General features: G+C 42.3%; 1 protein-coding gene across 2 annotated transcripts in view; it reads right to left on the bottom strand.

Annotated features, from left to right (window-relative positions):
* LOC121575528 (phosphatidate phosphatase LPIN2) overlaps nucleotides 1-19,774 on the bottom strand; it is a 33,638-nt gene extending 13,864 nt beyond the window's left edge. The window contains exons 1-12 of one of the 2 annotated variants that reach the window (XM_041888688.2): nucleotides 19,687-19,774; nucleotides 12,378-12,578; nucleotides 10,539-10,634; nucleotides 9,062-9,312; nucleotides 8,722-8,832; nucleotides 5,585-5,620; nucleotides 5,193-5,301; nucleotides 3,922-4,945; nucleotides 3,608-3,704; nucleotides 2,526-2,719; nucleotides 342-435; nucleotides 152-221 (exon numbers count right to left, since the gene is read on the bottom strand). In XM_041888688.2, coding sequence (XP_041744622.2) covers nucleotides 152-221; nucleotides 342-435; nucleotides 2,526-2,719; nucleotides 3,608-3,704; nucleotides 3,922-4,945; nucleotides 5,193-5,301; nucleotides 5,585-5,620; nucleotides 8,722-8,832; nucleotides 9,062-9,312; nucleotides 10,539-10,634; nucleotides 12,378-12,569 — 2,274 coding nt within the window. In that variant the 5' untranslated portion in view covers nucleotides 12,570-12,578; nucleotides 19,687-19,774. The remainder of the gene's footprint in view (nucleotides 1-151; nucleotides 222-341; nucleotides 436-2,525; nucleotides 2,720-3,607; nucleotides 3,705-3,921; nucleotides 4,946-5,192; nucleotides 5,302-5,584; nucleotides 5,621-8,721; nucleotides 8,833-9,061; nucleotides 9,313-10,538; nucleotides 10,635-12,377; nucleotides 12,579-19,686) is intronic. The other variant, XM_041888689.2, reaches the window with a different exon arrangement.
* Between the last annotated feature and the right edge of the window lie 6,171 nt (nucleotides 19,775-25,945).

Raw genomic sequence — 25,945 nt, 5'->3', positions numbered from 1 at the left:
CACCGTTTTGGGGAAACGTGTCATTCAGTACAAACCGTCACGCAAAAGTTGAATCAAACTGAACGCACCCCTGAAGTGTGCCCTGGTATACCCATACATTTAAAAGTATTACAATGGAGTAGGTTTAGGCTGGTGAGAGATCGTGATATACCTTTGGTAGATTCTTTTGAAAGACTTGCATTGACAGGACCATAGGGGCAGCTACTGCCCAGTTATAATACCTAAAAGAGCACCAAAAAACACAATTAGTCAACTGACAGAGACTTATACAAATCATACAGTATAATGGCAGAACCACAAGATCAGATGTATTGTATATCATTACCATATATGGAACTTACTTTGAGTTGATGCAGATAACCAGATTTGGATCTTCGATGATTCCAGGGTTGCTCACCAAATCCTGGTAGTTCACAACTTGCTCCATAAACTTATCTGGAACAGAGGGACATGGCAATAGAGAAAGTTTCATCAATACAAATGGGTAAACAAAACATAAGTTAACACGTCATTCATGAGCTGCACATTTCATCACAATATTGTTTTGAACGTTTGTTTTAGGACAGATGGCCAACTGAACATTCTGTTCAATATATCCTCAATAGGTGCTGATAAAGATCTGGTCTAAAGTGCATTACTGTGGCTTAAAAACCTGATGCCATTTCTAAGGGTAAATTATTAGTAGCAAAACCTTGTGTCATCACTTTGATGTCGCCAGATTGACTTTAGTTGCAGTATAACATTAGCTAGCTAGCCTGCTTAGATGGAGCAGAGACCACCGGATTTTAGCTAGCTAAAGTCAGCATTTGTATCTTTTTTTGACAGACTTTGATGGCTAATGACAACATTGTCTTCTGTCTAAAGTAAACTTGACGACATGATGGCAAAGCTGTTACCTACTAAATATTTGCCTACTTTAGCAATGTCATCGTATTTCCAAGCCATTACAGTGTAATTTAGGCGAAACAGTCATAGCTCCCATTCAAAGTCATTAGCCCTCGTTCTACTTTTGGATATCAATGTGGCTGGGACATCTGTAGAACGTTGATAACAATGGCAACGACACGACCGAGCGACAGTGGTGCAACCCATGAGTACCATGGCATTGTTGAATACTCTTTTTTTTTTTATTGGCTTGAAGGGCATTCTAGAGCGTGCATTATTTCCCATTATAAAACGGGTTGTTTGGATCCTGAATGCTGATTGGTTGATATGCGGGAGTCGTGGGACAACAACTTCCGCAAAATACCATGACGTGTTAATGTCATAATTACACTGTCCCGCAGCCCAGGCAGGAAATTCATAAGCTTAATCTCCCTCGGGGAAAAAAGCATCTACATATTATTTTTCCATGCTACTATTTGGTTTACAACAGACCTACCTACCCGTCTGCCTCTAAGACCTGTGCAACAATGTATAATTTTACAAAATGCGATCTCTCCCATGCCAGTAGGCTAGCTAGCCCAAGAATGAACAGGAAACTGATAATTCACCATGGAATACTCAGAATTCCATTCATTCATTAACCATAATTATACATTGTGGCCTATGTAGGCCTATTAGATATTTATGAAATCATCATTTATTGAAGTACTTGTAGCTCATCATCATTGAATCTCTGCTCTAGCTAGCTACATGCCAATGACTTGTTTAGCATAGCAAGGTTGAATGATTACAATGAACAACTGGATCAAAACATCAGAAAATAACTAAACGGTCAGCCCACTTGGGTAGCAACTTCAGAATGTAAAAACGAATTTACTCATTAAAATGTTAATGAAAAACTGTAATTAATATTTTATAATTATGTTGGCAACCATTTTATAAAAGCAATAAGGCCCTCAAACCTGGAGATCATCGTGTGATAACTCCCGACTAAGGGCTGTTCTTAGGCCCCAGGTTCTCAGGCCTTATTGCTTAAATAATGCACGGCAATATTCAATCGTTATGAAGTTCATTCTTTTGAAAGCAAAAGTCGAATTGAATATATTATTGGCATTGTTAAATTCAATTTTCATAATAGCAAGCTAGCAGGACTGACGGTTTGGTTAGCTAAGCTAGCAAGTCTGTTTGTTCAGTTACAAAGGCAACTATTGTAGCTATCTAGTAAACTTGCTAGCTACTTCAGTGGATGTTGAACACATTTCTAGCGGCAAATGTGTTAAATTATAAATGTGGTATAAGCGGGATAATCAATTCAGGGCCCTATGCCTTCTCTGGAAAATAATGCAACTCTGCTAGCGCGTCGTGGCACACACCTTTCACGTCATGCATTATGTTCCACAGAACACATAGCCCCTCATTGATTATCCCCTACTTAATATTTATTTCATCTAAAAAGGACTGTCTTCATTGTTTGCTCACTAGCTTGAGAAATACCATCTTTAGGAGCAGCAAACAGTGAGGAAAATGTGTACTTCAATGAGACATACACAGCTGTACAGAAATATACATACAGTACTTCCAATATCTCCCTCTCTCTCGCTTGCTTTCTCTCACACACACACACACACACACAGACACACCTTTGTTGATTTGGCTGGTGTGGCCGGTGCGGCCGCAGAGGGACATGCTGACATCCATGTGGTCGGTGGTGGAGTCCGACAGGTACTCTGTGCCGCTGTCCATGGCCCCGCTGCCCACCGACTGGGGAGACTGGTTACCAGACCCAGACCCAGACCCTTGCTCTGCACCCGGCCGCAAGCCCCCTTCTGTCTCACTAAATGGAGAGGAGAGGGGAAATCTTCTACCACTCTGCCTTTGAGTTTACTTAGTGAATTGCCTGAGTTAAGATGGAATTGACCCCGAACCTGCTTCCAAATAAATAATTCATAATCTAACGCTACTATTTCATAATTATAATGGGTGAAAAGAATAGTTCCAAGCTGTTGCATTTATCATGGGCCATTTTCATAAAGCTTCTCAGAGTAGGAGTGCTGATCCAGGATCGAGTCCCCCCTGTTCATGTGATCTTGTTCATTGTGATCTAAAAGTTCAAATGGACCATAGATCAGCACCTCAAACGCTTTATGAAAACAGGCCCAGGAATTGACTGTAAATAGAACGAGTGACTGAGATCCGATTGGTATTTAACTATGGGATCAATAAGACTTCTAACTTTGAAAAACACTCAGAAATGCGACACAGTCTCTGATATCTTATGTAAGTCCTTACCAGTGTGACCTGCCTTGTGAGGACAAAGTCAAGCCTCAGATAAGATAACATTTCTTATGATCAGTTTAGGGAATGCATCCTTCTACATTATCCACACAGAGTTCATCGATGTGTGTAATCCTTGACTCTGAGTAAGTGTGGATTGCGGAAAGGCATGCCAACTACGAACTTGGGTCATATTGAGACATATGTTGGGCTGCATATTATGAAATCTATTGCCTGTTGACCTCCATTCATATTTACCCATGGGAGATACCAAAACCAAATCATCATATAAAAAAACAGTGACATGAAAAACTCATGGATTAAGAGCATGTCTATTCTAACTTTAAGTAGCTCTATGGTGGAATCTATGCTCTCACCTATCATTTATGAACACTGATTACATTGTGGGAGGGAGGGATGGAAGAAATCAGAGCAAGGAGCCCTTTACCCTTTAGGCGGGAAGTAGAGAGCTGCCACCTCTGGGTCAAGGTTAGACAGGTCGTCCAGGTAGATGTCGGAGGGTCCCAGGTGCTGACTGCGTTTACCTGTGTTCAAACAGCACAGAGACTGAGCACAGAGAACCACCATTCAATTCAAAGTCAGGTAAAAAACAACACAAATCCTCTTGAAGCTATTAACATAATGCTTATACCCGTCAAATCCTCTCAGATCTAAGGGATAAGTGCCTAGGGTTTAGGGAGTGAGACTAGGCGTTAATTTGGAATTGATTATGGGTAGATTTGTTTCTCCCAGAGTTCTCACCTTTCTTCTTGTCCTGGTGCTCTGCTTTGCCTGTCGTATCTGCTGAGCCAGAATGCTCCTCACCCAGAGCCTCAGTGGCTCCCATGTCTGTCACTCCGACACTCTCTGCAGCCTGATTGGTCAGGGAGCTCTCTGTGGCTCTGTCCATCATAACAGATTTGTTCTCCGTCTCCTCCCCTCCCTCGGTGCAGGGCTTGATCCCGCTGTCGCCCTCACTCACAACTCCTTCTGCAAACCCCTGTCCATTGGTTTCTGGTAAGGCACTATACTGGTCTGGGTGTTCTATGGTACCCAGAAACTCTGTGATAATGTTGGGACCTGCTACACTGGCTAAACTAGCTGCATTGGCTAAGCTAGTGGTGTTAGCTAAGCTAGCAGTGTTTGCTAAAGTAGCTGTGCTGTTGCTAGCTAGCCTATCTGTGCTGGTTGTGCCGGCTTTGCTACCTTTTTTGGATGGGATGTGTGTGTCCATGCAGTCGTTTTCAATTAGGCTAACCGTGTTAGCTACACATTCAACATCGCCTATGCTTCCTTCGCTAGCTAGGCCATCAATATTTCCTACATTAGCCATGCTAACTGTGTTATCCATAACGGTTCTTGCCTCTTCCAGCTCCAGGTTGGATGCAGACTCCTTGGCTACCTCCTCCCCTGCCTGCAGGGTCTCTACTTGGGGCTGCTTTTTTGTATGCCCTGGAGCCTGGGGAGAGTCTATGCTAGCCATCGCTAACAATGCTAAAGTCAGTGGCTCTGCGGTGGGGTGATTTGGGGTGGATTGGGCCACATTAGAGGTTCTCTCCAGGTCTATGGGGGAACTCTCTGTGGGTTGGACCGCTGGTCCGGTCCTGGGCTTGGGCCTGACCACTACCGTCACGCTACTGTTCGCTCGGCCACAGCTGAAACCGGGCTCCTGGCCCATGTCGAAGGAGTCCTGCCACTGGATGGTGCGGAAGTGGGAGCTGTCCGAGCAGTGGATGCCGGGGGAGACGCGCTGCACCTCCACCGTCCCCCTCTCCGCCGAACACATCTAGAGGGAGCAGGGAAAACAAAGTAGTGTGGTTATGAATTTCTTCAGTACAAACTTTCTACACCAACTTATGACACCTGTATGCCCTGTTATGGCCTCTATATGCCCTGTTATGACACCTGTATGTCCTGTTATGACACCTGTATGTCCTGTTATGTTCCCTGTACGTCCCGTTATGACACCTGTACGTCCCGTTATGACACCTGTACGTCCCGTTATGACACCTGTATGCTCTGTTATATCATACCTTGGGAAAGCCGCCCCAGTTCCACTGCATCTGAGGCCCTGAGGACTCCTGAGGCTTCACCAGCAGCTCGGAGTCACTCTTGGGGGAGGAAGGACGACTATAGAACACACTAGACATAGGAGACACAGAGGCTTCATTAATAGAAGGAGAGAGCGAGACAGAGACAGAGAGCGAGAGAGCGAGACAGAGACAGAGACAGCGAGACAGCGAGACAGAGAGAGAGAGAGCGAGAGCGAGAGACAGAGAGAGAGAGAGAGAGAGAGAGAAGCTCTAAAAAAGGCTCTGAAGGCGACCATGCATACATAAGCTAAATAAACACAACTGATACCGGCAAGCGCAGTGTGCAAGTAAATGTTTTTCTATTAAGTTATCATCGAATAATTCCCACGCACCTGCAACAAGTAACCTCAGATGTGTGAGTGCTTTTCCTATTTTAAAGAGAGCGGGAGAAAGACAGGAGGAAAGAGAGTGACAAGGACAAAGAGAGTTCAACAACTTGAGAGAGAATGAGGGGGACAGATGCAGAGACGATAAAAGAGAATGGTTTCTTGGACACAGATTAGCCTAAATGAGACATTTCAGAGATTCTTGTATTTCTCACGTCTCGAACGTGAGAAATAGGGACCCCCTTCAAGCTAACGAGCAGTCATTCTGACTGCAACATTCTAACAGTGTAATTAATACATTTCATATATGCTATCGCTAAAATAATGATTTGGTTGTATTCATGAAGGTAACATTAGAATACGATTTTTTTTCAGCATTTTCATTACTTTATGTTACTGTAGGCTACATGTAAAAAATTAACTGTTCAATCGATTCTTTGTTCAACTGTTCTTTGTCATCAAAACTGAGGTAACGCATGATCACTCTGAAGCCATCCCATGACATGGTTTCTCCAAAGAAATGTATCCCATACATGTCTGACCAGAAGCTCTCCATATACAGGTATACACTCTTTCCACCGAATGCTCCACGGACATCCAGGATTGAAATGAATGCTTCCAGCTCATCAACAGACAGTTCCCAGGCAGTGTCTCCTTGCTCCCTGTGTGCCTCAGCCACATTACAGGCCCTGATGTGCTATAGCATGTCCATGTCACAAACAACGAAAGCTGGTGAGTGCGTTGCTGATGTTTTTTTGCTTGAGATGTAGGGCCTGCTCTCTCAGTGATTACATTTTGTACTGATAATTGACCCATAGTATTGTCACCGGCTTATTCTATCCAAATGGTGCCGTCCACCTGCTTAGTGCGTATCGTTCTGGCTTTTTTGCGCTTAGGCCTCGGAGGTGTAGGTATAGGCTGCGTCTCAGAAAAACTATAATCAGAGATGTCATGATTCATTTCTTCCCCACCATCGGAGTCGTTTTCATTCAGATCTTGTAGCAGCGCTAACGCAGCATGTGCATCCATTCGTCTTGGTCTTCTTGCCATTGTAAATTACGCACATTCTCACTGTGTACTCCAAGTAGGCCAGAGTAGTCTGATAAGACTGCTTGGATTTGGTGAACTGATATAGGGTACATACCATTTTGAGATTATAATAATTAGAATATACCAATACAATAACATGGCCCGCACTGTTCTTCATTCACAATCAGTGATTACATAATTATGCATAGTTTGCTTCCCCTCGCTCATCAACTCACCCATTCTCCACGATCATACTTTACTTTATCTGTTGTTATATGTGTGAAATTAGTTTTGGTATAGTTTAGATTCAGTTTCGAGGCAATTATCAACTGGGCACCTTCCAATGTCGGGAGAATGAGCGGAGCAGGTTCTACTGTTGGAGAAGGAGGGGCAACAGGAGGGAAAACCATTCAAATAATGACATGCCCTCCTAAAACTGGTTATAACGCCAGGTCTGTTTGTGATATTACGATTCTATCAACGTCTGTGTGTTATATAGACTTATTTTTGGAAATGTCAAGGAGGGAGGGTGGCATGACTTTAAAAATGGGAGAGTAATAAAATAAATAACTTAATGAGCAGTCAAATTGACTGCTTTAGCAGTTGTAGTGTTAAGAAATTGTGTTTTTTACCCCCTTGGCTGCTTTGAGCCACCGTCCAAGCAAGAAGCATGCAGTAAGAAGCTGATCAACTCACCAGGGGTATTATCAACGTTTTCAGTCGCAATTTTGCGTTTACCTCATACAGTATAATGAAGCCTGGTTTGATCTAAGGTCATTTTAATACACTGAAACTGTACTTTTATATTTATGAGGGGTAAATGTTCATGTTTGATATGCTAACGTTACAACACAAGGCTAGCTATGCTAGCTAGTAAGTTATTTTCCTGCTGAAAGGTGAATTCATCTACCAGTGTCTGGTGTAAAGCAGACTGAACAGGTTTTCCTCTAGGATTTTGCCTGTGCTTAGCTCCATCTTGTTTATTTTTATCCTAAAAATGTCTCAGTCTTTGCCGATGTCAAGCATACCCATACCATGTAGCCACCACCATGCTTGAAAATAAGGAGGCAGTTACTCAGTGATGTGTTGGATATGCCCCAAACATAAGGCTTTGCATTTAGGACATAATGTTTATTCCTTTGCAGTATTACTTTAGTGCCCGGTTGTATACAGGAAGCATGTTTTGGAATACACAGCCATTGAACTCTGTTGCTGTTTAAAAGCGCCAATGGCCTCATGGTGACAACCCTGAGCAGTTTCCTTCCTGTCCTGCAGCTCATTTCCTGAGGGACAACTATCTTTGTTGTGTCTGGGTGGTATAATACATCATCCACAGCAAAAATTAACTTGACCATGCTTAAAATAGATATTTGTTATTGTTACCCATCACTGCCCTTCTTTATGAGGCTTTCGAAAAGCTCCCTGGTCTCCGTCTTTGATCTGTGCTTGAAATTCAATACTTACAGATGTATGTATGGGGGACATAGGAAGGGGTAGTCATAAAGAAATCATGTCAACCCCTATTATTTTTGTATAACGACAAAGTGAAACATTTCTTCACAAAAAAGATGTTTCTGTGTTATTTAACACTGTATAGTAATTTGTGGTTTTGTGTGGAATATTCCTTTAATCTGTGTCCAGGAAACCGCCCCTTAGAGCAGTGGTTCCCAAGCCGTGGTTCCCAACCTTTTTTTAAACCGTGGCACACCTCGATGGGATGAATTTGTGTTTACCCTTTTAAGAGCGTCCTGCCGAAACTGCGCTAGAAAGAATACAATGCAGAGCCCGCCCTCGGAAGCCTCGCCTTCCTGGCAATAACAGCGGGGCTCGCATTCATTTCCTCAATTCAGTACCGCTCTTCAGCGAGCCGAAATATGTTATACCTCGGTAAAATAGGTCTTTAGTTTTGAACGGTTTGTCAGCCTGAGTGCACCGGACTGGAAACAATGACACAGATGTAACCATGTGTGCCATTCAATGTATTATCTGAGCAGCACTGGTGCTCCCAAGGCAAAATTCCATGTGCATTCCACAAGTCACGTTTCTAAGTGAGTGTTTAAAATAATAAATCACACCGGTGGAAAACCAATGCCTTAGATGGTAAGTTGTCTGACCTGCTCTCTGATGGGGACCACTCTCCCTCTGAGTGAGGATGTACGTCCCTGGTCTGCACGGCCCCCAACTCTTCATACGGTTCCTCAAACAGCGAGAAATACACAGACTTACTGTTAGGGAGACAAAAGAGCAAGCCACAGGATATATCAGAACATAAAGCTGATCATTCAAAGCCATATACCGAATGCTATATCTAACAATAGGACCTGGGTTAAATATATATATCTTTTTCACCTAACACTTGAGGTGTGTTTGATTTAGCTTGGCAGGCACAATGAATCCGATAGAATAGTCATTCTTAACCAATAGAATGAATGTTTAACGGGAGTTGACATTGACCTGGCGAGCATGGGTGTGGTGGGCTCTTCTTTGGAAGGGCTCTCCTGTTCCGTCTGCTCCCGCTCTCTCTCCCTCTCATCGGACGAGGAGCTACCATCTTCTCTTAGGTGGGAGTCGGAGCGTATGCGTTTGCGCCGCCGCTTTTTCCTGCGTGTGCTACCGGAACAGGGGGGGCCTTCGAAGGTTTCCTCGGCCCCCTCCGGGAGCTCGATGAGGATGGGCGACGTGCAGAGGTGGGCTGGCACTCTGGACTGGGGATGAAGGGGAGAAAATTAAAGGCACAACTAAAATACAAATGGGTTGTGTTAACGTACTAGGCTACACATACAGCGAGTATCATAAGTATTCACCCCCTTGGATTCTTTCACATTTTGTTGCATGACAAAGTGGGATTGAAATACACTACATGACCAAATGTATGTGGCCACCTGCTCGTCGAACATCTCATTCCAAAATCTTGGGCATTAATATGGAGTTGGTCCCCCCTTTGCTGCTATAACAGCCTCCACTCTTCTGGGAAGGCTTTCCACTAGATGTTGGAACATTGCTGCGGGGACTTGCTTCCATTCAGCCACAAGAGCATTAGTGAGTTCGGGCACTGATGTTGGGCGATTAGGCATGGGTAGCAGTCGGCGTTCCAATTCATCCCAAAGGTGTTGGATGGGGTTGAGGTCAGGGCTCTGTGCAGGCCAGTCAACTTCTTCCACATCGATCTCGACAAACCATTTCTGTATGTACCTCGCTTTGTGCACGGGGGCATTGTCATGCTGAAACAGGAAAGGGCCTTCCCCAAACTGTTGCCACAAAGTTGGAAGCACAGAATCGCCTAGAATGTCATTGTATGCTATAGCGTTAAGATTTCCTTTCACTGGAACTAAGGGGCCTAGCCCGAACCATGAAAAAAAAGCCCCAGACCATTATTCCTCCTCCACCAAACTTTACAGCTGGAACTATGCATTGGGTCAGGTAGCGTTCTCCTGGCATCCGCCAAACCCAGATTTGTCAGTCGGACTGCCAATGGCGGTGAGGTTTACACCTCACTTTGGAGTCGCCAGGCGCCAACCTAATAAGACTCACAGCTGTAATTGCTGCCCAAGGTGTTTCTAACATGTATTGACTAAGGGGGTGAATACTTATCTAATCAATGTATATTAGTGTTTTATTTTTCATTAAATCTTTAACAAATGTTAGATCATTTGTCTTCCACTTTGACAGAGTATTTTGTGTAGATCATTGACCAAAAATGACAAATACATTATAATCCCACTTTGTAACAACAAAATGTTAAGAAATCCAAGGGGGATGAATGCTTATGATAGGCATTGTACATTGTCAATAAGCCAAAGAACAAACAAAAACAGGCTACGTCATGTCACCTTCCCTATTAGCTTAACACGTCTACAAAAAGAGGTTAACCTCCACTAATGAACAGACCTATAGGATCAGATTGTCTCCAAATATTTTTTATTGGACAAACCTCAAAATCTTCATTTTCCTCCACAAAAAAAGCTTCTCCGTTGTCCCCCAGCTTCATTTGCAGGTAAACTGGCTCCCCATTGATCTCAATGTCCACCTGCAACACACACAGTCACAGTCAGTGTGTGCGAGTGTGTGTGTTTAAGAGAGAGCGTGTGCATGTGAGAGAAAGTGTGCGTATGTGAGAGAGGGTAAGAAAGAGGGTGTGTGTGTGTGTATGTGTCTGTTGATCTGTCTGTATCTGCTTATATACAGTGCCTTCAGAAAGTATTCATACCCCTTGACTTATTTCATATTTTGTTGTGTTACAGACTGAATTCAACATTTATTACATGCATTTGTTTTCTCACCCATCTACACACAATACCGCATAATGACAAAGTGAAAACATGTTTTTAAACATTTTTGCAAATGTATTGAAAATGAAATATATAAATATTTCATTTACATAAGTATTCACACCCCTGAATCAACGCGTTAGAATCACCTTTGGCAGTGATTACAGCTGTGAGTCTTTCTGGGTAAGTCTAAGAGCTTTGCACACCTGGATTGTACAATATTTGCACATTATTATTTTTTTAATTCTTCAAGCTCTGTCACATTGGTTGTTGATCATTGCTAGACAGCCATTTTCAGGTCTTGCCATAGATTTTCAAGTAGATTTAAGTCAAAACTGTAACTCGGCCACTCAGGAACATTTACTGTTCTCCTGGTAAGCAACTCCAGTGTAGATTTGGCTTTGTGTTTTAGGTTATTGTCCTGATGAAAAGTGAATTTGTCTCCCAGTGTCTGTTGGAAAGCAGACTGAACCAGGTTTTCCTCTAGGATTTTGCCTGTGCTTAGATCTATTCAGTTTATTTTTATCCAAAAAAACTCCCTAGTCCTTGCAGATGACAATACCCATAACATGATGCAGTTATGGATTTGCCCCAAACATAAAGCATTGTATTCAGGACAGAGTCATTTGTTTGCCACTGTTTTTGCAGTTTTCCTTTAGTGCCTTATTGCAAACAGGATGAATGTTTTGGAATATTTTTATTTTGTACAGGCTTCCTTCTTTTCACTGTCATTTAGGTTAGTATTGTGGAGTAACTACAATGTTGTTGATCCATCCTCAGTTTTTTCCTATCACAGCCATTAAACTCTGTAACTGTTTTAATGTCACCATTGGCCCTCACGGTGAAAACCCTGAGTGGTTTCCTTCCTCTCCGGCAACTGAGTTAGGAAGGACGCCTGTATCTTTGTAGTGACTTGATATTGATACACCATCCAAAGTGTAATTAATAACTTCACCATGCTCAAAGGGATATTCAATGTTTTTTTAGTTTTTTTTACCTCATATACCAATAGGTGCCCTTCTTTGCAAGGCATTGGAAAACCTACCTGGTCTTTGTGGTTGAATCGCTGTTTGAAATTCACTGTTCGACCTTACAGATAATTGTATGTGTGTATTGTATGTCATTCAAAAAAATCATTAAACTATTATTGCACACAGAGTGAGTCCATGCAACTTGTGACTTGATAAGCACATTTTTTACTCGTGAACTTATTTAGGCTTGCCATAAAAAAGGGATTGAATACTTATTGACTCAAGACATTTCAGCTTTTCATTTTTTATTAATTTGTAAAAATGTCTAAAAACATAATTCCACTTTGACATAATGTGGTACTGTGTGTAGGCCACTGACAAAAAAATCTCAATTTAATCCATTTTAAATTCAGGCTGTAACACAACAAAATGTGGAAAAAGTCAAGGGGTGTGAATACTTTCTGAAGGCACTGTACTTGCACCCATTATGTGTAGGCTACACCACACACTCCAGTCATTCTCCATACTCACTACTTTTTCTTTGGAGCGCAGCACCCCAAGCTTGCCGAAGCGCACGTGGAACGGGGAGCACTGGAGGCTGCCGTCGGGCTGCCGCACCACGATGACATCGATGCCCCCCGTGAGCGTGGCTGGGTTCAGGCCCCGGTACAGCTCCTTCACCGTCACAAACACAGACTCTGCCAGCTGCCCCACGTAGTTCATGGTCTGGGACTGGAGAGAGAGAGAGAGAGAGCAGGAGGGGGGGTCAAGGTGCAATTCTTGTCCAACGGTTTCACAATTCTCTACCAATCAATGTTATTGAATCGAGAATACATAAGGCCTAGTCCAGGCTCCTACTGCAAATGATGTAACATGTTTTCAAACTTCATGAAAGGCAAACAATTTGTTGTCGTTCAATAATAAGGTAGGCTATCCTCTTCTCTCTTCCTCCCTATAAACTACACTCCCCTGTGGGCTTCTGCCATATTGCTTTCACCTGTTGTTTCTTCCCATGTGTTTCTTACCTGGTTAAATCAAATCCAAGATGGACCAAACACAATAATCGAGCTAGAATACAAAACAATACACTTTTTAGAATACTAGGATAATATAGCCTAGTAGGCTATCCAAGTTTGTTGGCAGAATACAACATACATTTACCTTCCCAGGATCATGTCCACTCTAAAATATTGTCACGCTAAACTGAGATGCCAATAACCTAGCGTAAGTGTTTTAAACAAGCTTTCTTGACCCTTGGAATTAATGAGTGTTGATGAATTATTATAGGTTAAAAGATCCACTGCTCTGAGGAAGATCAAGGTCCATCATTACATACCCAACAAAATAATCTGGTGATGTCATTTCCTTTACCTACTCATGATGATGCATTGACACACCTTATATGGAGTTCCTATTTATGGGGTTTCAAAAATGATGGATCACTATCTTTCTATGCTGTTTTGTCACTAAGACAGGTCTGAGGTTATATCAGTGTAATAGGCTACAGGAAACAAATCAATATTGAGAGATGTTTTGGTACTCCTGGTAGGCTCCTTGCCTGAAATGCTCTGTAAAACAGCTTACCTAGGCCCAATTAGAAATGTTGGGAATACATCAATTCTTTCTGACAACATGTATCAGACTTACAGTGCCTTCAGAAAGTATTCATACCCCTTAACTTATTCCACATTGTTGTTACAGCCTGCATTCAAAATAGATTAAAATTGTATATTTATTTCTCACCCATATACACACACAATACCCCATAATGACAAAGTGAAAACATGTTTAGACATTTTTGTAAATGTATTGCAAATGAAATACAGAAATGTCATTGACGTAAGTATTCACACCCCTGAGTCAATACTTTGTAGAAGCACCTTTGGGAGCGATTACAGCTGTGAGTGTTTCTGGGTAAGTCTCTGAAGAGCTTTACACACCTGGATTGTGCAACATTTGCCCATTATTCTTCAAGCTCTGTCAAATTGGTTGTTGATTATTGCTAGACAACCTTTTTCAGGTCTTGCCATAGATTTTCAAGTAGATTTAAGTCAAAACTGTGACTCAGCCACTCAGGAACATTCACTGTTCTCCTGGTAAGCAACTCCAGTGTAGATTTGGCTTTGTGTTTTAGGTTATTGTCCTGCTGAAAAGTGAATGAATCTCCCATTGTCTGGTGGAAAGCAGATTGAACCAGGTTTTCCTCTAGGATTTTGCCAGTGCTTAGCACAATTCAGTTAATTTTTTATCCTGAAAAATTCCACAGTCCTTAACGATTACAAGCATACCCATAACATGATGCAGCCACCACTATGCTTGAAAATATGGAGAGTGGTACTCAGTAATGTGTTGTATTGGATTTGCCCCAAACATAACACTTTGTATTCAGGAAAAAAAGTTAATTGCTTTGCCACATTTTTTGCAGTATTACTTTAGTGCATTGTTGCAAACAGGATGCATGTTTTGGAATATTTATATTCTGTACAGGCTTCCTTCTTTTCACTCTGTCAATTAGGTTAGTATTGTGGAGTAACTACAATGTTGTTGATCCATCCTCAGTTTTTTCCTATCACAGCCATTAAACCCTGTAACTGTTTTAAAGTCACCATTGGCCTCATGGTGAAATCACTGAGTGGTTTTCTTCCTCTCCGGCAACTGAGTTAGGAAGGACACCTGTATCTTTGTAGTGACTGGGTCTATTGATACAACATCCAAAGTGTAATTAATAACGTCACCATGCTAAATGGGATATTCAATGTCTTTTTTTTTTTCTTGTCTTTTTTACCCATCTACCAATAGATGCCCTTCTTTGTGAGGCATTGGAAAACCTCCCTGGTCTTTGTGGTTGAATCTGTGTTTGAAATTCACAGCTCGACTGAGGCACCTTACAGATAATTTTATGCGTTGGGTACAGAGATAAGGTAGTCATTTTAAACATTATTATTGCACACAGAGTGAGTCCATGCAACTTATTATGTTACTTGTTATTTGCAAATTGTTACTCCTGACCTTATTTAGGCTTGCCGTAACAAAGGGGTTGAATGCTTATTGACAAGACATTTCAACTTTTGCATATAAGCTTTGAAGACTCTCGAACTAGGCACGAACCCAAATAACAAACAAACAAAACAGGGAGTCCTAGCATTAACCGAGGCAATTGGGCTTCTCTATTTTTATTCTGACGATCCACTGTTGACAATAGGACTTCGAAAGATGAAGGAGTAGCCTATCAGAATGTTGAAGACCGATAAAACAGGCTAAGGCTAATCGTGGAGTCAGTGTACTGTTACAACAAAATGTTGAATGTGGATTCAAGGGACTTAAGAGGAAAGACAACAAGACCGAAAGTAGAATCTGGCGCAACATAGCCTCCCCAAAAGGATATGGCTAGCAGTTTCAGGCCTTACCAACAGAGAGAAGTGAAGGTGTCCTTTCCCCACAAGGCCTTGTTCCCTGGACCCCCCTGTCGCCATCTGTCACCCAAACTTCCTTCATCCCCCAGAATTCTTTGTGCTCCCCAGAATCAGTCCACTGGCCCTCCAGTTAGCCCTACGCTAGGCTACATTTTGGACACTTAGGCTAGAAGACTCCAAAGCCACCTTTGTAGACCCGCAGATACTTTGAAAAGAAAAAGTCATTTTCGGCCACTACAAAGTTCTGTCCCAATGAGTTTTCTAATTGGCATATACGCCTAGCCCAGCGCTAATAGTCTCTAGGCCCATGTGTTCTGAGCTGGGAGGCAATATAGCAGTCTATGAGAGACTCCCAGTATATTCACTCACATCACCGCTCCCTCAAATCGCTCAAACACACATTAAGGCACGTATACACTCGGCCTCACACACACACAAGCACAGAATTCACACTTCCCCTCTCACTGCACATGACAGCCAGGCCAGCAGTTTCTGAAAAGCTTGGCCGATCTATTCACGAACACTCCGCTCCAACACACAGTGACCAGTCACCCGGCGCACTCTGGGATTGACTGCTACTCTCTGGCCATTCTAAAATAGAAACCATGACGCGCAACGTCAACACTCTAATAAACCCTACTGTTTATCAACAACTATTTCTATTGGGGACTTGAAAGCGGTACTTTTGAGAACTTGAAGGGATATCCTCACATGAACAGAAAACAAAAAGGGTGAGTTGGTGCACACCACACAAGGGGGTGAGGGAGGAAGTATGGTGTGGGTAGAGGTCCAATTGACCAAATAGCCTAACCATGCTGGTTCTAGAAGGGGGAAAGCTCCTGGGCTACAGCAATGATGGTGTGATTGTTTTCTTCTCTTTGCTCTGTCAGGCTTTTCTAGTTGCGGTTCATTTTATTTTTTGTGTGCGATACATTACTTTGTAAAAGAATCTGCAAGGTCAGCAGTAATGGAGGCTGGACATAAAGCCCGCGATGGACAATGACGGACAGTTTGTGTGGGGACAAAAATGGAGGGAGTGCAAACTGAGTATGATGGTGAGGGAAAACTCCTGGCATTGGATACATTTCTGGAAAGCCAAGAGTAGGTCTATTATTTCATTGAGATGTCCACACATGATTAAGCTAGTTGAACTGTAGTACTACTGCAGTTAGGTTACTCAGATGTCTATGAAAAATGGCCAGTATGCGAATGACTTGACTTTGCTGCTGATCCTTTCAAGCATTGGACAAAGCTTGCTATTACTACTTTTCCTGATGTGTCAGACTACAACTTTCATTTTGATAGGCATGCATTGTAGCCAAGGAGAACCATTCCTTCAGACTAAGTGGTGGAGATAATTCAAAGGCAAACAAGGCCAAAGGAAAAAAAAAAGACTCATCCAATCTGTTAGAAGCAAATGATACATCATTGGTCAGAAGCCACCTACTCACAGCCACCTATTTCATCACTACTTGTTTTTGTAAGAAGTGTTGACAAGCTGAATGTACCGAGCTGTCTGTTTAAACTACTAGCACACAGCTCGGACACCCATGCATACCCCACAAGACATGTCACCAGAGGTCTCTTCACAATCCCCAAGTCCAGAACAGACTATGGGAGACACACAGTACTACAGTGAGGGAAAAAGGTATTTGATCCGCTGCTGATTTTGTACGTTTGCCCAATCACAAAGACATGATCAGTCTATAATTTTAATAGTAGGTTTATTTGAACAGTGAGAGACAGAATAACAAAAAAATCCAGGAAATGCATGTCAAAAATGTTATAAAGTGACTTGCATTTTAATGAGGGAAATAAGTATTTGACCCCTCTGCTAAACATGACTTAGTACTTGGTGGCAAAACCCTTGTTGGCAATCACAGAGGTCAGACGTTTCTTGTAGTTGGCCACCAGGTTTGCACACATCTCAGGAGGGATTTTGTCCCACTCCTCTTTGCAGAACTTCGCCAAGTCATTAAGCTTTCGAGGCTGACGTTTGGCAACTCGAACCTTCAGCTCCCTCCACAGATTTTCTATGGGATTAAGGTCTGGAGACTGGCTAGGCCACTCCATGACCTTAATGTGCTTCTTCTTGAGCCACTCCTTTGTTGCCTTGGCCGTGTGTTTTGGGTCATTGTCATGCTGGAATACCCATCCACGACCCATTTTCAATGCCCTGGCTGAGGGAAGGAGGTTCTCACCCAAGATTTGACGGTACATGGCCCCGTCCATCGTCCCTTTGATGCGGTGAAGTTGTCCTGTCCCCTTAGCAGAAAAACACCCCCAAAGCATAATGTTTCCACCTCCTTGTTTGACGGTGGGGATGGTGTTCTTGGGGTCATAGGCAGCATTCCTCCTCCTCCAAACACGGTGAGTTGAGTTGATGCCAAAGAGCTCGATTTTGGTCTCATCTGACCACAACACTTTCACCCAGTTCCCCTCTGAATCATTCAGATGTTCAGAGGCAAACTTCAGACGGGCATGTACATGTGCTTTCTTGAGCAGGGGGACCTTGCGGGCGCTGCAGGATTTCAGTCCTTTACTGCGTAGTGTGTTACCAATTGTTTTCTTGGTGACTATGGTCCCAGCTGCCTTGAGATTGACAAGATCCTCCCGTGTAGTTCTGGGCTGATTCCTCACCGTTTTCATGATCATTGCAACTCCACGAGGTGAGATCTTGCATGGAGCCCCAGACCGAGAGAGATTGACAGTTCTTTTGTGTTTCTTCCATTTGCGAATAATCGCACCAACTGTTGTCACCTTCTCACCAAGCTGCTTGGCGATGATCTTGTAGCCCATTCCAGCCTTGTGTAGGTCTACAATCTTGTCCCTGACATCCTTGGAGAGCTCTTTGGTCTTGGCCATGGTGGAGAGTTTGGAATCTGATTGATTGATTGCTTCTGTGGACAGGTATCTTTTATACAGGTAACAAGCTGAAATTAGGAGCACTCCCTTTAAGAGTGTGCTCCTAATCTCAGCTCGTTACCTGTATAAAAGACACCTGGGAGCCAGAAATCTTTCTGATTGAGAGGGGGTCAAATACTTATTTCCCTCATTAAAATGCAAATCAATTTATAACATTTTTGACATGCGTTTTTCTGGATTTTGTTGTTGTTATTCTGTCTCTCACTGTTCAAATAAACCTACCATTAAAATTATAGACTGATCATTTCTTTGTCAGTGGGCAAACTTACAAAATCAGCAGGGGATCAAATACTTTTTTCCCCTCACTGTACATAGAGCCATGACTACATTGAACTCTATTCCACATCAGTAGAATCAGATAAAAAAATTTAATTAAATAAAAAACAGGTCAAAATATACCTTATGGAACAGCAGGGACACACACAAAAGGTAGACACGCATACGCACACAAGTGCTAGCACACGCACGTACGTTGTAATATTGTTGTATGGTGGTATTATACATTTTGTATTGTAAATATGTAGTGGTTTAATAATGTTATATGATGTACTGTTTTATCTTTTGTTTTACATGTAATGTAAGTGCCTTAATATGTTTGGACCCCAGGAAGAGTGGGGGATCCCTAATAAAAAATACAAATAGTGTGTACCTCTGACATATGTGCTACATCATTGGTTAGAAGCCACCTACTTACAGTGTGTACTTCTGACGTTTTGTGCTACTAGCATGGATCTGACGTGGAGCAAGCAAATAAAGAACATCATGCATGGAGGTGTGGGAGGTGGCATTTGCCAGGGTCAATGTACGAAAACGCATGTCGGTCTGGATAAGAGTCTGCTAAATGACTAATATGTAAATGTATTGCCAAAATCGTCGCTCCTGCAACAATGACTTTGCGATAGTTTATTGAATTTAGAGATGGGCCAAAATTCAACCAAACCATTGTTTGGACCAAACAAACGACTAAAAGGGTCTGTTCAGTATTAGATTAGTTAGTGTTAAGAGGTTTTTAATAGAAGTGACCTTGAAAGCAGAAAGCTGTTTACTTTGGGCACTCATTGTTCCAATAAGACATTACTTCGACTATTGAACCATTTCAAACCAGACTTGGACACTGTGCAATGACGCAAGTCAGTTGGTTTGCCACATTGTTTCAGCGAGACAAAACGCGCAGTTCCACGTTGATGACCAACGTATGTTCAAAACACTTTACATTCCGTACTTATCTATAGTGTTCAAACCAAGTGCGTAGCTAAAAGCAGTTGGTGGTTTGTTAGCAGGTAGTCAGCCATCATAGTTGTCAGGAAATTCATATTATGGACATCAACAACATGATCAACCAAACTCCCCGTCCCTTGCGACGTGGCTGACATAGCTCCTATTAGGTTCGCGTTACAAAAATAGACTTATTAACAATATCAAAATAAGATTATTTCGCACATATTCTTTCTAAACATTTACATGTAATTTTTCAAGTAACGATTCTGTTTATTTGATCTTACCTACAGACGGAGTTTCCACAAAATGATTCAATGACGCTTCCCACTTCAGGCGCGTGCGCACACGATGCTCAATGGAAGAAGATGCAAGTCAGCCTTTGAGTGGTACGCCGACTGTAGCCGGAAGTCGACATGCACCAGGGTTGCAATGTCTGCATTTATCCTAAATTGGGCTTGTTTAAAATTGGGTTACTTTGAAAACGAAGTCGCGGGTGAAAATGTACAGTCGTGGTCAAACGTTTTCAGAATGACACGTGTATTGGTCTTCACAAAGTTCGCTGCTTCAGTGTTATGATATATTTTTGTCAGATGTTACTATGGTATACTGAAATATAATTACAATCATTCCATAAGTGTCAAATGCTTTTATTGACAATCACATTAAGGTTATGCAAAGAGTCAATATTTGCAGTGTTGACCCTTCTTTTTCAAGACCTCTGCAATCTGCCCAAGCATGCTGTCAATTAACTTCTGGGCCACATCCTGACTGATGGCAGCCCATTCTTGCATAATCAATGCTTGGAGTTTGTGGGGTTTTGTTTGTCCACCCGCCTCGAGGATCGACCACAAGTTCTCAATGGGATTAAGGTCTGGGGAGTTTCCTGGCCATGGACCCAAAATGTCAATGTTTTGTTCCCCGAGCCACTTAGATATCACTTTTGCCTTATGGCAAGGTGCTCCATCATGCTGGAAAAGGCATTGGTCATCACCAAACTGTTCTTGGATGGTTGGGAGAAGTTGCTCTCGGAGGATGTGTTGGTACCATTCTTTATTCATGGCTGTGTTCTTAGGCAAAATTGTGAGTGAGCCCACTCCCTTGGCTGAGAAGCAACCCCACACATGAATGGTCTCAGGATGCTTTACTGTTGGCATGACAGAGGACTGATGGTAGCGCTCACCTTGTCTTCTCCGGACAAGGTGTTTTCCGGATGCCCCAAACAATCGGAAAGGGGATTCATCAGAGAAAATGACTTTACCCCAGTCTTCAGCAGTCCAATCCCTGTACCTTTTGCAGAATATCAGTCTGTCCCTGATGTTTTTCCTGGAGAGCAGTGGCTTCTTTGCTGCCCTTCTTGACACCAGGCCATCCTCCAAAAGTCTTCGCCTCACTGTGCGTGCAGATGCACTCACACCTGCCTGCTGCCATTCCTGAGCAAGCTCTGCACTGGTGGTGCCCCGATCCCACAGCTGAATCAACTTTAGGAGACGGTCCTGGTGCTTGCTGGACTTTCTTGGGCGCCATGACGCCTTCTTCACAACAATTGAACCTCTCTCCTTGAAGATCCGATAAATGGTTGATTTAGGTGCAATCTTACTAGCAGCAATATCCTTGCCTGTGAAGCCCTTTTTGTGCAAAGCAATGATGATGGCACGTGTTTCCTTGCAGGTAACCATGGTTAACAGAGGAAGAACAATGATTTCAAGCACCACCCTCCTTTTAAAGCTTCCAGTCTGTTATTCTAACTCAATCAGCATGACAAAGTGATCTCCAGCCTTGTCCTCGTAAAAACTCTCACCTGTGTTAACGAGAGAATCACTGATATGATGGCAGCTGGTCCTTTTGTGGCAGGGCTAAAATGCAGTGGAAATGTTTTTTTGGGATTAAGTTCATTTTCATGGCAAAGAGGGACTTTGCAATTAATTGCAATTCATCTGATCACTCTTCATGACATTCTGGAGTATACAGTGGGGAAAAAAAGTATTTAGTCAGCCACCAATTGTGCAAGTTCTCCCACTTAAAAAGATGAGAGAGGCCTGTAATTTTCAAATACAGAAAATCACATTGTAGGATTTTTTATGAATTTATTTGCAAATTATGGTGGAAAATAAGTATTTGATCAATAACAAAAGTTTCTCAATACTTTGTTATATACCCTTTGTTGGCAATGACACAGGTCAAACGTTTTCTGTAAGTCTTCACAAGGTTTTCACACACTGTTGCTGGTATTTTGGCCCATTCCTCCATGCAGATCTCCTCTAGAGTAGTGATGTTTTGGGGCTGTCACTGGGCAACACGGACTTTCAACTCCCTCCAAAGATTTTCTATGGGGTTGAGATCTGGAGACTAGCTAGGCAACTCCAGGACCTTGAAATGCTTCTTACGAAGCCACTCCTTCGTTGCCCGGGCGGTGTGTTTGGGATCATTGTCATGCTGAAAGACCCAGCCACGTTTCATCTTCAATGCCCTTGCTGATGGAAGGAGGTTTTCACTCAAAATCTCACGATACATGGCCCCATTCATTCTTTCCTTTACACGGATCAGTCGTCCTAGTCCCTTTGCAGAAAAACAGCCCCAAAGCATGATGTTTCCACCCCCATGCTTCACAGTAGGTATGGTGTTCTTTGGATGCAACTCAGCATTCTTTGTCCTCCAAACATGATGAGTTGAGTTTTACCAAAAAAGTTATATTTTGGTTTCATCTGACCATATGACATTCTCCCAATGATCTTCTGGATCATCCAAATGCACTCTAGCAAACTTCAGACGGGCCTGGACATGTACTGGCTTAAGCAGGGGGAAACGTCTTGCACTGCAGGATTTGAGTCCCTAGCGGCGTAGTGTGTTACTGATGGTAGGCTTTGTTACTTTGGTCCCAGCTCTCTGCAGGTCATTCACTAGGTCCCCCCGTGTGGTTCTGGGATATTTGCTCACCGTTCTTGTGATCATTTTGACCCCACGGGGTGAGATATTGCGTGGAGCCCCAGATCGAGGGAGATTATCAGTGGTCTTGTATGTCTTCCATTTCCTAATAATTGCTCCCACAGTTGATTTCTTCAAACCAAGCTGCTTACCTATTGCAGATTCAGTCTTCCCAGGCTTGTGCAGGTCTACAATTTTGTTTCTGGTGTCCTTTGACAGCTCTTTGGTCTTGGCCATAGTGGAGTTTGGAGTGTGACTGTTTGAGGTTGTGGACAGGTGTCTTTTATACTGATAACAAGCTCAAACAGGTGCCATTAATACCGGTAACGAGTGGAGGACAGAGGAGCCTCTTAAAGAAGAAGTTACAGGTCTGTGAGAGCCAGAAATCTTGCTTGTTTGTAGGTGACCAAATACTTATTTTCCACCATAATTTGCAAATAAATTCATAAAAAATCCTACAATGTGATTTTCTGGATTTATTTTTCTCAATTTGTCTGTCATAGTTGACGTGTAACTATGATGAAAATTACAGGCCTCTCTCATCTTTTTAAGTGGGAGAACTTGCACAATTGGTGGCTGACTAAATACTTTTTTTCCCCACTGTATGCAAATTGCCATCATCAAAACTGAGGCAGCAGACTTTGTGAAAATTTGTATTTGTGTCATTCTCAAAACGTTTCACCACGACTGTATTGGGCGTGGGTAGCAATGGCATTTCTCTTAAAAAACAACAACATTTATAAGTATATACACTACCAGTCAAAAGTTGGGACACAGGTACTCATTCCAGGGTTTATCATTATTTAAAAAAAATAATACATTGTAGAATAATAGTGAAGACATCAAAACTATGAAGTAACACATATGGAATCATGTAATAACCAAAAAAGTGTTAAACAAATCAAAATATGTGTTATATTTGAAATTCTTCAAATAGCCACCCTTTGCCTTGATGACAGCTTTGCACACTCTTGGCATTCTCTCAACCAGCTTCATGAGGTAGTCACCTGGAAATCATTTAAATTAACAGGTGTGCCTTCTTAAAAGTTAATTTGTGGAATTTTTTTCCTTCTTTAATGCGTTTGAGCCAATCAGTTGTGGTGTGACAAGGTGGGGGGAGTATACAGAAGATAGCCCTATTTGGTAAAATACCAAGTCCATATTATGGCAAGAACAGCTAAAATAAGCAAAGTGAAACGAGAGTCCATCATTACTTTAAGACATGAAGGTCAGTCAATACGGAAAACTTTGAACGTTTCTTCAAGTGCAGTCACAAAAACCATCAAACGCTATGATGAAACTGGCTCTCATGAGGACCACCACAGGAATGGAAGTCCCAGAGTTACCTCTGCTGCAGAGGATAGGTTCATTAGAGTTCCCAGCTTCAGAAATTGCAGCCCAAATAAATGCTTCACAGAGTTCAAGTCACAGACACATCTCGACATCAAACCACCACTAAAGGACACCAATAAGAAGAAGAGACCTGCTTGGGCCAAGAAACATGAGCAATGGACATTAGACCGGTGGAGATTTGTCTCTGTCTGCTGTGGCTTTGTGAGACGTGGTGAGCGGATGAGATGTGTGCAAACCTGGTGGCCAACTACAAGAAACGTCTGACCTCTGTGATTGCCTACAAGGATTTTGCCACCAAGTACTAAGTCATGTTTTGCAAAGGGGTCAAATACTTATTTCCCTCATTAAAATGCAAATCAATTTGTAACATTTTTGACATGCGTTTTTCTGGATTTGTTGTTGTTGTTATTCTGTCTCTGACTGTTCAAATAAACCTACCATTAAAATTATAGACTGATCATGTCTTTGTCAGTGGGCAAACGTGCAAAATCAGCAGGGGATCAAATACTTTTTTCCCTCACTGTATATATATATATATATATATATATATATATATATATATATATATATATATATATATATATATACAGTGGGGAAAAAAGTATTTAGTCAGCCACCAATTGTGCAAGTTCTCCCACTTAAAAAGACGAGAGAGGCCTGTAATTTTCATCATAGGTACACGTCAACTATGACAGACAAAATGAGAAATAAAAATCCAGAAAATCACATTGTAGGATTTGTTATGAATTTATTTGCAAATTATGGTGGAAAATAAGTATTTGGTCAATAACAAAAGTTTCTCAATACTTTGTTATATACCCTTTGTTGGCAATGACACAGGTCAAACGTTTTCTGTAAGTCTTCACAAGGTTTTCACACACTGTTGCTGGTATTTTGGCCCATTCCTCCATGCAGATCTCCTCTAGAGCAGTGATGTTTTGGGGCTGTCGCTGGGCAACACGGACTTTCAACTCCCTCCAAAGATTTTCTATGGGGTTGAGATCTGGAGACTGGCTAGGCCACTCCAGGACCTTGAAATGCTTCTTACGAAGCCACTCCTTCGTTGGCCGGGCGGTGTGTTTGGGATCATTGTCATGCTGAAAGACCCAGCCACGTTTCATCTTCAATGCCCTTGCTGATGGAAGGAGGTTTTCACTCAAAATCTCACGATACATGGCCCCATTCATTCTTTCCTTTACACGGATCAGTCGTCCTGGTCCCTTTGCAGAAAAACAGCCCCAAAGCATGATGTTTCCACCCCCATACTTCACAGTAGGTATGGTGTTCTTTGGATGCAACTCAGCATTCTTTGTCCTCCAAACACGACGAGTTGAGTTTTTACTAAAAAGTTATATTTTGGTTTCATCTGACCATATGACATTCTCCCAATCCTCTTCTGGATCATCCAAATCCACTCTAGCAAACTTCAGACGGGCCTGGACATGTACTGGCTTAAGCAGGGGGACACGTCTGGCACTGCAGGATTTGAGTCCCTGGCGGCGTAGTGTGTTACTGATGGTAGGCTTTGTTACTTTGGTCCCAGCTCTCTGCAGGTCATTCACTAGGTCCCCCGTGCGGTTCTGGGATTTTTGCTCACCGTTCTTGTGATCATTTTGACCCCCACGGGGTGAGATCTTGCGTGGAGCCCCAGATCGAGGGAGATTATCAGTGGTCTTGTATGTCTTCCATTTCCTAATAATTGCTCCCACAGTTGATTTCTTCAAACCAAGCTGCTTACCTATTGCAGATTCAGTCTTCCCAGCCTGGTGCAGGTCTACAATTTTGTTTCTGGTGTCCTTTGACAGCTCTTTGGTCTTGGCCATAGTGGAGTTTGGAGTGTGACTGTTTGAGGTTGTGGACAGGTGTCTTTTATACTGATAACAAGTTCAAACAGGTGCCATTAATAGAAAATCTTGCTTGTTTGTAGGTGACCAAATACTTATTTTCCACCATAATTTGCAAATAAATTCATTAAAAATCCTACAATGTGATTTTCTGGAGAAAAAAAATCTCAATTTGTCTGTCATAGTTGACGTGTACCTATGATGAAAATTACAGGCCTCTCTCTTCTTTTTAAGTGGGAGAACTTGCACAATTGGTGGCTGACTAAATACTTTTCCCCCCCACTGTATATATATGTATACACACTGCTCAAAAAAATTAAGGGAACACTAAAATAACACATCCTAGATCTGAATGAATGAAATAATCTTATGAAATACTTTTTTCTTTACATAGTTGAATGTGCTGACAACAAAATCACACAAA

This window comes from Coregonus clupeaformis, chromosome 10 (assembly GCF_020615455.1).
Source record: "Coregonus clupeaformis isolate EN_2021a chromosome 10, ASM2061545v1, whole genome shotgun sequence".
Taxonomy (NCBI): Eukaryota; Metazoa; Chordata; class Actinopteri; order Salmoniformes; family Salmonidae; genus Coregonus; species Coregonus clupeaformis.
The sequence above is the reverse complement of the archived record's forward strand: the minus strand, read 5'-3'. Positions and strand labels throughout refer to the sequence as shown.